Source organism: Oncorhynchus mykiss, chromosome 30 (genome assembly GCF_057628025.1).
Source record: "Oncorhynchus mykiss isolate SJ-2025 chromosome 30, ASM5762802v1, whole genome shotgun sequence".
NCBI lineage: Eukaryota > Metazoa > Chordata > Actinopteri > Salmoniformes > Salmonidae > Oncorhynchus > Oncorhynchus mykiss.
In genome coordinates this window covers 21350467-21362499 of record NC_143051.1, presented here as the reverse complement: position 1 = coordinate 21362499, position 12033 = coordinate 21350467, and the positions used below count along the sequence as shown (strand labels likewise).

At 46.3% G+C, this 12033-nt stretch overlaps 1 protein-coding gene across 2 annotated transcripts in view; it reads left to right on the top strand.

Moving 5' to 3' along the window:
• The window catches only part of nedd9 (neural precursor cell expressed, developmentally down-regulated 9), a 47249-nt gene extending 41445 nt beyond the window's left edge, over nucleotides 1-5804 (top strand). For both annotated transcript variants that reach the window (XM_036971245.2, XM_021560092.3), the window contains exons 3-7: nucleotides 268-366; nucleotides 643-798; nucleotides 1916-3118; nucleotides 3962-4051; nucleotides 4680-5804. In XM_036971245.2, coding sequence (XP_036827140.1) covers nucleotides 268-366; nucleotides 643-798; nucleotides 1916-3118; nucleotides 3962-4051; nucleotides 4680-5243 — 2112 coding nt within the window. In that variant the 3' untranslated portion in view covers nucleotides 5244-5804. The remainder of the gene's footprint in view (nucleotides 1-267; nucleotides 367-642; nucleotides 799-1915; nucleotides 3119-3961; nucleotides 4052-4679) is intronic.
• Nucleotides 5805-12033: the final 6229 nt, after the last annotated feature.

The following is a 12033-nucleotide window of genomic DNA, read 5'->3' as shown; positions in this document are numbered from 1 at the left end:
ATTTCCAATAAGAAACGCTGGTTTTCGCTTGCCGTTCCATTGTGCACTAATGAATACAAACCAACTATGGGAGCCACGAGAGAGAGATAAATAGGTTTCGTCAGAATGACTCAGGGCCTGCAGTAACAAGTCATAGGACGTATGAGGTGAATTGTGTGTACTGTGTGTAATTTGTAAGACTATCACTGTTGTGGAACTGTCATGAAACAGTTGTCGAGACAGAGGTCCTTATAGTGTTGTTTCTTGTGTGTGTCCTGGTGTGGACAGGTGGTGACCCCAACACAAGTGGGACAGTCTTACGCCTACAGCCCTGGCCAGCACACCCAACAGGACCTCTATGACGTTCCTCCCATGAGACCACAGGGGGTAAGTGTCTCTACCTCTACACATAACATAGAAATTCTTATGTCAATCCATCAGGGAAAATCTGAAATGGCACCCTATTCTCTATGCAGTTAGCTACTTTGTATGAAACACTGAGGCTTTGTCTGACATGGCACCCCAGAGCCTTGGCCAAAAATAGTGCACTATATAAGGAACAGGGAGCCATTTGAGACACCGCGTCAGTGTTTTACTTTGCTGTTTCTGCCATTCAATGTAATCTATGGTATCCTGATTTGGGAATGTCACTCTGTTTTCCAGGTGTATGACATTCCTCCTGGGAAAATTATGGGATCGCCTTTTCCTGGACAACATTGCAATTCTCCTTCCCAAGGAGGAGTCTATGATGTTCCCCAATCCACTCAGATGGACCCCCGGACACAAGGGGTTTACGATATCCCTCCCTCTACGCAAAGGGTATGTCAGACCACTCAAACTACACAGAGAAACACTACCCACACTGAGACCACATTTAGAAGGTTTATAACCTGGTCATTCTACATTCTAATAAAGTCAAAAGGAAGCGGTAGCCATTTAGGTCCGGAACATTTTACTATTTATTTATTGATACATGCTCTAGTATCCCTCTTAATTGCATGGTAATAAATTAATATGTCAAATTATCATATTTATAACATTTTCGCGGTTCCCTAAATGAAAGTGTTGCCTGCCAATAGTGTTCGAGCAAAACTCGCTGAGTAGCATTCTCTCTCTCTGCATTCACTCCAGCAGGGAAGTCAAGGACTAAATTATTACGTCTCTGGGGATATATCCCAAATGGCACCCTATTCCCTATATAGTGCACTACTTTTATCCAGGTCCCATAGGGCTCTGGTCAAAAGTAGTGCACTTTGTAGGGAATAGGGTGCCATTTGGGATGTAGTTGGGGGCATCTTACATTACACCCTGGATACAGTGTTCTAGGCCCAGCCAAGGCTTAGGGCCATCAGTTTGTTTGTAATAACGTGAAATATGTGGGAACCCGTTATTTGCGTCGCTCCTAATTACGGTTGGGTTCGGGCTGTCTCGCAGTGAGGAGCACATTTCAAGGCTGACTGAAATCACTTACAGCCCACTCTTTTTATTTATCCAGCTCCGCTTTCACGCTACGTGCCATTTACGTCACAATCCATATTCCACACTGTCAGGACAATGCTAGATGTTTATTGCTTATGCGTTTTGCCATATTCAGGCTGATACTGAGTTATGGGGAAGGAATAGGAAGCTGAGCACTGAGGTTTGCAAATATAGTATCAACCGAAACAGTCGGTTCTGTCAGTTCCTCAATATCTAATTGAAATAATGTGGTGCAAAGCCTGTTTGTTATTGATTTGGTAACCTGTATTTCTGTAGCTATGACTCATTGTTGCATGCTGGTTGATGCGCTGTCTACTCCCCTCCTTACTGTAGGCCGTCATTGTAAATAAGAATTTGTTCTTAACTGACTTGCCTAGTTAAATAAAGGTTAAATACATTTTTTAAAAATACTGTAGTCTATGAGGCACTCATCCAAACGCTTGCCTTTTCTGTACAGGTGTACTCTGTGCCTCCCTGCCGGAACACCCCAGCCCTCCAGGAGGGAAACTACGATTTCCCCCAACCTCTCAAACAACACAAACAACAGGAGGGCATCTACGACGTACCCCCACCCACCCTCACCAAACCCTCCCCGCCCCCCCAGTCCAATTATGACTTTCCCCCCAGCTCCGAGCCAATCGGACCCCACCACCTCCAACGCCCTGTCGCCAGCGACAACGAAGGCATCTACGACGTGCCGCCCCCCGCCCACCAGCTCTCAGGGGCGGGGCCTCGTGGCGATCTGTATGATATCCCCAGGGGGATGCAGCAGCCCCCCTCCCAGCACCGCTCCACCCCCCAGGAGAGGGACAGGGGGAAGTGCCAGGGCGTATATGACATCCCACCTGCTCTGGGGGACATGACAGACGGGGTGAACCGCCTGTCCTTCTCCAGCACGGGCTCCACACGCAGCTCCATGTCCACCTCTTCCACCTCCACGGTCTCCAGCGCTGAGGGCCGACTGGCCCTAGATGTGGACCAGGCAGTCCAGAGGCTGTACCGCCTGCATCAGGCCGTGGAGGCCTCTGTGGGGGCCCTGCAGACCCTGGCCTCCTCCTCCCACTGGAGGACTTACCCCTTCATGGAGCGCCACACCAACGAGGTGCGCACCGTGCTGGACAGGGTACGGGCAGCCCTGGCAGACTTTGTGGTATTTGGCAGGGGTGCTGTGGCCAACGCCACGGCCCTGTCAGACCCCAGCCTGCACAGTAAGCTGAGGAGGCAGCTGGGAAGGCTGGAGGACTCCCAGCAGATCATCCTGCAGACCTACCAGAGCCTGGAGAACTGCGGCTGGGCCCTCAACGCCCTGGCCACCTCCAGCAGCACCAAGCACCAGATTAAGAGTGACAACCTGGACCGCTTCGTTATGGTTTCCAGGACGGTGCCCGACGATGCCAAACAGCTGGCCTCCTCCGTGGGGGGTAACGCCGAGCTGCTCTTCAGGCGGGCGCCAACCATGAATGGGTCCTCCTACCCCAGGGGGGGCACGCCAGAGGAAGCCGTCCTCCATCCTCTCACCTCCCCGTCCTCGGACAGCGACAACTACGTAGGCCAGACCAAGCCCTTTCCTGTGCCCTCCAACCAGGACAAAGGCAACATGAACAATAGTGAGAAATGTGTGAAGAGCTGGATGGAGGACTATGACTACGTCCATCTGCAGGTATGTTTGACTCTGACTCTAGCCTGACCTACCACACAGATGTTACATTTACTGTACACAAAACGTTGGTCATTAAGCAGACACTTATCCAGAGCGACTTACAGTCGAGCATTCAATTTAGATGGTAAGACAAACGGTAGCTAGGTCAAATGTTAGCCCATCACATCAACATATAATCCCTGATCTATGCGTGAGAGTTTAGATGTGAATCACTAGATTCCTATACAGTGTCTTAAGTGTGTTGACACAATATTTAACCTTTAAGGGAAACGCTAATCAGGTGGTGTTGAGCATGCTAGCTGCATTATCAGTACACTCTTAGAAAAATGTGCTATCTACAACCTAAAAGGGTTCTTCAGCTGTCCCCCATAGGAGAACCCTTTAAAGAACCCTTTTTGGTTCCAGGTAGAACCCTTTTGAGTTCTATGTAAGACCCTTTCTGCAGAATGATTCACATCTTTCCACAGAGGGTTCTACATGGAACCCAATAGAGTTATACCTGGAACCAAAAAGGCTTCTCCTTTGGGGACAGCCGAAGAACCCTTTTGGAACCCTTTTTTCTAAGAGTGGGTAAAGCCAGGCCCATCTGCCTGTTGGGTAGTCCCATCTGTTCATCCAGGAAGACAACAGATAGATCTGAAAGGAATAACTAACATACAAATGTTTTACTGAGCATCAACATGTAGGACTATATGAGAGGGACTATGTTTTCAATCCTAATCTGAGTAGCAGGAATTGTATCGCAGGTTATGCATTGGGAATTACACGTGTACTTACCCTCTGCTGTTTGAATCTGCTGCTTTGGTTAGTCTTCTCCTCAGTCACACTCTTGTTTCTCCTCAGGGCAAAGAGGACTTTGAGCGGCAGCAGAAGGAGCTCCTGGAGAAAGAGAACATCATTAAGCAGAGCAAGTTACAGCTGGGACAGGAACAGGTAACGGCTTCTTTCCTCTTTTGGCCAGTCTGGGCCACCATACTTAGTCATGCATATTCATGTATTAGTATTGTTTCTATGCACTAGATTTACAGTATTAAAGGCCCACTCCTCAATTTGAAAAACAACAAAACGGTTGCTCCGCCACGTTGGTTTTCTATAAAGCTGAGAGATGTGGGCAGAGAAATGTATCCACTCTCAAACAGACTTCTCATACTGTTCACATAATTTATTGAACATACAATATATTCAAACGCTCACAGTGGATGACCTTTCCTTCATGGGTTCAGAGACAGTGCCTACCTCCTAGAATAGAGCAGAGCCAGGAGGACACATCTGGCCCACTCTGACAGAGCAGTCAAACATACTGCCGTAGAACAGGAGATTAACCTTTTCACTCCTGTAATCATGCAGCAATTATCTTCTCTATGGAAGAAGAAGGAGAATTCCATGATGAAATTGATATGTAGGATGTATTTTCATCATGTTTATTGTGTACATTAGTCTCCATAATACCGCACAGTTTAGTCTCCATAATACCACACAGTTTATCTACTTGTGTACATTTTAAGACAATTGAGAAATGGAACCAAAAATATTGATCAGATTTTACTCTTTCATGTCACAGATTAACCAGTTCATACAGTTGGAGCAAGAGGTGATCAAACCAGTGGAGAATGACATCACACAGTGGATCGCCCACCAGCACCCGACAGGCCCCTCCTCCTCCCCCTCAGACTCCTCCTCCTCTCCCTCCCCTTCCCTGGCTGGAGGCGGGGCCCAGCTGTGTGGGCGGGACCGTCAGCTGCTGGGCTTCTATGCGGAGCAGTGCCAGCAGCACTTTGTCACATTGCTCAACGCAGTGGACGCTTTCTTCGGCTGCGTGGGCGCCGGCCAGCCACCGCGCATCTTCGTGGCGCACAGCAAGTTCGTCATCCTCAGCGCCCACAAACTGGTGTTCATCGGTGACACCCTGTCCAGGCAGGCAGCCACGCCCGAAGTGGCCAACCGGGTGATGAACTCCAGCAACGTGCTATGTGACCTGTTGAAGACAGTGGTGGGAGCTACCAAGACGGCCGCGCTGCACTACCCCAACACAGCCTACGTGCAGGACATGGTGGACAGAGTCACGGATCTCTCACACCACGCTCAACAGTTCAAAGAACAGCTGCTGCAGATGGCTGCTTTGTGATAGTTTGCGTTGTCATTTGTCACTTCCTGGTCCCGCCTATTTCACCACAGCAACCTGTTTATATACCGTATATACAGTATCTATATATATATCTATATATATATATATATGTACAGTATCTCTCTCATATATATATACATATATATATATATATATATATATATATATATATATATATATAATTGCTTATTGTTAATCTTAAAAGTACATTTTTGGGCTGTTGTAAATAGTATCGTTTTCTCTGTTCTGTAAATATTAGGCTCTATTTTTGTGTAGATTGTTTTATATAATTAATTATGATATGAATATATAGATGTGATATCCGTGGCTTTTTAGGGTTACTTGGACATGTTTTCGTAACATTCCAATTTCATATATTATAAAGCAACTTGTGATGATGACGACATGTCCGGTTTTTCTTTCATTTTCACCTGTAAATTGTTGACGTGCCCTACTGCTGGAAATGACAGTAGTACTTTGTGTAAATGGTTTGATGTCGTACTTCTTTTATTGAAAGCGGTAGGGTTCTCAACAGACAAAGTAAAGGACTGTTCTTACCCATATGACTGTCTTTTTATTAAAAAAAAAAAAAAGAACTGCTGGAGACTAGTGGGCTCCACTTTGTTTGCAGACAGTGCACATGACATGACATAACCATGAGTTGTTAAAGCTCACCGACCTATGTTATTACACACACACACACACACACACACACACACACACACACACACACACACACACACACACACACACACACACACACACACACACACACACACACACACACACACACACACACACACACACACACACACACACACACACACACACACACACACACACACACACACACACACACACACACACACCAGTCAGAGATATTATTAACTGGAGTAACTAGAGACCAAAATGGCTGGACTGGTACACAATATTGGCATCAACAGTGAAACTCACAGCTAAAGCCTGGTATTCATCTCTTACATTCACCCAGTGCTGGGTGTGGTGGAAATAAATAAAATGGGTATGATAACGACCAGATGGTAAACCGCTCACGTTTTCACATACGGACGAAGATACTAGTCATGTTTGAATATAAATGAGAACGTAACAACAACAGAAATGTACAGTATGTTAAAGAAGTAGACTTGGAATTCTTAGAATACTCAGTAGTAGATGCAGTCAATCATGTTAACATCAAGATAAGTTGCCTCACCTTCGCTCTTATTCTCCTGGATCCTCATGTTATTTTCCATTCCATGTCATATTCAATGAGGATTTTTGTTAATACCATGTAAGCCTCAGATGGGACGATGAAAGACGGGGCTAAAGGATTTCACGGTAAGCGGGGCAGGGCCAGCGCAGAGTCCATCCATGCCAAATGATCAGTCTTAGCCTGTGGAACATCTTTTATGGCATAGTTAGGAAGGTGGGAGAGGGGGACAGAACATCACGCCCAACTGGTCTTGATCTGGAAACTATCTTTAGCATTTTCTCTTTTCATCTAGAACGTGTCATAACACAGTGGTTAAGGGTCATAACATAGTTCTTGATGCACAGTACACAGATGAACCATCGTTTTATGGCACGGCCTACTGAATAGTGCAACAGCATCTAATGAAAGGCATTGTGGGTTGGATATGCACACAGCCTTAAAATACAGCTAAAAAACAGTCATTGTTTATTTTCCCTCTACCCCTCTTGACCCTCCTTTTCATTACAGCCTGACTGAAATACACTGACCATATACTGTAGTTTCTCCCTGTGGAGAGGTGGGCCTGTGGCTATAAGGGACTGGTAAAGGGGTATGGAGGAGATGCCCATGCCAAACCCCTATCAGCTCCCAATCAGAAAACTTAACTCACAGAGCCTGGGTCTTAACAGGCCATCAGTGGTATTATCACCTGCTGCATTCCATTCACCGCTATCCCAGGGGACGAGACGAGAAAACGGAATCCGCTCTGGAATGGCTTTTAAAAGGCTTAATTTAACCCAGAATGTGGATTGACACGGTAAATCAGGAAGATGTGTCATTCCCCCCAAGTCTCAGGTCCCGGGTGACAAGACTCTGTACTGATTTACCATCAGCTAATAATGGCATCCAGGCACATCTCGTGGTTGGCTCTGAAACAAACAATAGAAAGAAATAGCCCTTTGGAGACTGAGAGTCTTGGCTGAGTTAACACTGCAGATCTGGAGACTGAGAGCCTTGGCTAAGTTAACACTGCAGATCTGGAGACTGAGAGCCTTGGCTCAGTAAACACTGCAGATCTGGAGACTGAGCCTTGGCTGAGTAAACACTGCAGATCTGGAGACTGAGCCTTAGCTGAGTTAACACTGCAGATCTGGAGACTGAGGGCCTTGGCTGAGTTAACACTGCCGATCTGGAGACTTAGATCCTTGGCTGAGTTAACACTGCAGATCTGGAGACTGAGATCCTTGGCTGAGTTAACACTGCAGATCTGGAGACTTAGATCCTTGGCTGAGTTAACACTGCCGATCTGGAGACTGAGCCTTGGCTGAGTTAACACTGCCGATCTGGAGACTTAGAGCCTTGGCTGAGTAAACACTGCAGATCTGGAGACTGAGACTTGGCTGAGTAAACATTGCCGATCTGGAGACTGAGCCTTGGCTGAGTAAACACTGCAGACCTGGAGACTGAGAGCCTTGGCTGAGTTAACACTGCCGATCTGGAGACTGAGCCTTGGCTGAGTTAACACTGCCGATCTGGAGACTTAGAGCCTTGGCTGAGTAAACACTGCAGATCTGGAGACTGAGACTTGGCTGAGTAAACACTGCCGATCTGGAGACTGAGCCTTGGCTGAGTAAACACTGCAGATCTGGAGACTGAGAGCCTTGGCTGAGTTAACACTGCCGATCTGGAGACTGAGCCTTGGCTGAGTTAACACTGCAGATCTGGAGACTGAGAGCCTTAGCTGAGTTAACACTGCAGATCTGGAGACTTAGATCCTTGGCTGAGTTAACACTGCCGATCTGGAGACTGAGCCTTGGCTGAGTTAACACTGCCGATCTGGAGACTTAGAGCCTTGGCTGAGTAAACACTGCCGATCTGGAGACTGAGCCTTGGCTGAGTAAACACTGCAGATCTGGAGACTGAGAGCCTTGGCTGAGTTAACACTGCCGATCTGGAGACTGAGCCTTGGCTGAGTTAACACTGCAGATCTGGAGACTGAGAGCCTTGGCTGAGTTAACACTGCAGATCTGGCGACTGAGAGCCTTGGCTGAGTTAACGCTACAGATCTGGAAACCGGGAGCGCTTGATGAATGAATGACCTGTTTCAGGACTGGAGGTCGGTCGGTGCTGTGTTGCTCGTCCCAAATGGCACCCTATTTCGTGTATAGTGCACTACTTTTGACCAGAGCCCTGGTCGCTCCTATCTGTGTCTGTGTCGGATGGTGAGAGAGGCTGCTTACCAAACAACTTATAAATGCCTGCTTCTGGTTCACCAATAACTCAGTGTAGGAAGAGTGGGTAACGCAGGCAAGCTAGGTGCTCATGAAGGCAGATATACTGAACAAAAATATAAACGCAACATGCAACAATTTCAAAGATTTTACTGAGTTACAGTTCATATAAGGAAATCAGTCAATTGAAATAAATAAATTAGGCCCTAATCTATGGATTTCACAACTAGGAATACAGATATGCATCTGTTGGTCACAGATACCTTTAAAAAAAGGTAGGGGTGTGGATCAAAAAAACAGTCAGTATCTGGTGTCACCACTATTTGCAGCGTGACACATCTCCTTCGCATAGAGTTGATCAGGCTGTTGATTGTGGCCTGTGAAATGCTGTCCCACTTCTCTTCCATGGCTGTGCGAAGTTGCTGGACATTGGCAGGAACTGAAACACGCTGTCGTACACGTCAATCCAGAGCATCCCAAACATGCTCAATTGGTGACATATCTGTTGAGTATGCAGGCCATGGAAGAACTGAGACACTTTCAGCTTCCAGGAATTGTGTACAGATCCTTGCTACATGGGGCTGTGCATTCTCATGCTGAAACATGGCGATGGTGGCAGATGAATGGCACGTCAATGGGTATCAGAATCTCGTCATGGTATCTCTGTACATTCAAATTGCTATCAATAAAATGCAATTGTGTTCTATGTCCGGAGCTTATGCCTGCCCATACCAAAATCCCAACGCCACCATGGGTCACTCTGTTCATCATGTTGACATCAGCAAACCACTTTCCCACACGACGCCATACACGTGGTCTGTGGTTGTGAGGCCGGTTGGACATACTGCCAAATTCTCTAAAACGATTTTGGAGGCAGCTTATGACAGAGAAATTAACATTCAATTCCCTGGCAACAGACATCTGTGGCATTGTGTTGCGTGACAAAGCTGTACATTTTAGTGGCCTTTTATTGTCCTTATCACAAGGTGCACCTGTGTAATTATCATGCTGTTAAATCAGTGTCTTGATATTCCACACCTGTTAGGTGGATAGATTATCTTGACAAAGGAGACATGCTCACTAACAGGGATGTAAACAAATTTGTGCTCCAAATTTGAGAGAAAGAAGAGTTTTGTATGTATGGAAAATTTCTGGGATATTTTATTTCAGGTCATGAACCATGAGACCAACACTTTACATGTTGTGTTTATATTGTTGTTCAGTATATATAGGGTTTCCAAAAGTGTCAGGCCTCTCTAATATTAAAATGTCTTCAAAATAATTTTTAAACCTAAACCTTTCACCATTGGTCATATAACTGCCAGGGATGCTCACCTCTCCTCCAAATGAAGCAAATTATAACTTTGTTGTTCGCTTTTTTTCTCAACAACACACAGTCACTAATCAAATCAAATCGTAATAGTCACATGCGCCGAATACAAAAGGTGAAATGCTTACTTACGAGCCCCTAATCAATAATGCAGTTAAAAAATATATATATGGACGAGAATAAGAAATAAAAGTAACAAGTAATTAAAGAGCAGCAGTAAAATAACAATAGCGAGACTATATACACAAAGGGGTACCGGTACAGAGTCAATGTGCAGGGGCACCGGTTAGTTGTGGTAACAATTTTTAGGGCCTTCCTCTGACACCGCTTGGTATAAAGGTGCTGGGTGGCAGGGAGCTTGGCCCCAGTGATGTATTGGGCCGTTTGCACTACCCTCTGTAGTTCCTTGCGGTTGGAGGCCGAGCAGTTGCCATACCAGGCAGTGATGCAACCAGTCAGGATGCTCTCGATGGTGCAGCTGTAGAACCTTTTGAGGATCTGAGGACCCATGCCAAATCGTTTCAGTCTCCTGACGGGGAATAGGTTTTGTCGTGCCCTCTTCACCACTGTCTTGGGGTGCCAGGACCATGTTAGTTTGTTGGTGATGTGGACACCAAAGAACTTGAAGGTCTCAACCTTCTCCACTGCAGCCCTGTCGATGAGAATGGGGGTGTGCTTGGTCCTCTTCTTCCTGTAGTCCACAATCATCTCCTTTGTCTTGATCACGTTGAGGGAGAGGTTGTTGTCTTAGAACCACATGGCCAGGTCTCTAACCTCCTCCCTATAGGCTGTTTCGTCGATGTCGGTGATCAGGCCTATCACTGTTGTGTCATCAACAAACTTAATGATGGTGTTGGAGTTGTGCCTGGCCATGCAGTCATGAGTGAACAGGGAGTACAGGAGGGGACTGAACACACACCTCTGAGGGGCCCTTGTTAAGGATCAGCGTGGTGGACGTGTTGTTACCTACCCTTATCACCAGGGGCGGCCCATCAGGAAGTCCCGGATCCAGTTGCAGAGGGAGGTGTTTAGTCCAGGGTCCTTAGCTTATTGATGAGCTTTGAGGGCACTATGGTGTTGAACGCTGAGCTGTAGTCAATGAACAGCATTCTCACATAGGTGTTCCTTTTGTCCAGGTGGGAAAGGGAAGTGTGGAGTGCAACAGAGATTGCATCATCTGTGGATGTGTTGGGGCGGTTTGCAAATTGGAGTGGGGTTAGGGTTTCTGGGATAATGGTGTTAATGTGAGCCATGACCAGCCTTTCAAAGCCCTTCATGGCTACAGATGTGACCGTTACGGGTCAGTAGTCATTTAGGCAGGTTACCTTAGTGTTTTTGGTCACAGGCACTATGGTGGTCTGCTTAAAACATGTTGGTATTACAGACTCGGACAGGGAGAGGTTGAAAATGTCAGTGAAGACACTTGCCAGTTGGCTAGCACATGCTCGCAGTACACGTCCTGGTATTGCGTCTGGCCCTACAGCCTTGTGAATGTTGACCTGTTTAAAGGTCTTACATCGGCTGCGGTGAGCGTGATCACACAATCTTCCGGAGCAGCTGGTGCTCTCATGCATGTTTTAGTGCCATTTGCCCCGAAGCGAGCATAGAAGTAGTTTAGCTCGTCTGGTAGACTCGTGTCACTGGGCAGCTCTCGGCTGTGCTTCCGATTTGTTATCTCTCATGGACATACCAATCTGACTAAATTCTAGATTTTAGTTCTGGGTTAACTGGGATTACACAGTCACAACATATGGCTTGATAGACTGTAAATACACCTACATCTGAAATGTAAATTGGCTGGTTTTAAACTCTTCCAATACTCCCTTTGACTACAGTTTGAAAAACAGTTATTTTCTCCATCACTGTTTCATGTTGAGCCACACTGCCCCCTGTCGTTCAGTCACTGTATGCAAATATGACAGTAAGTGTGGAGGGTCAAAGAAAGACTCAATTTCATGTCTCAAAAAGATGTACAAGCCTTAAAATGTGTCCGTGTTGTGACATCAAATTGAACATGCAGTTAAACAAATATTTATA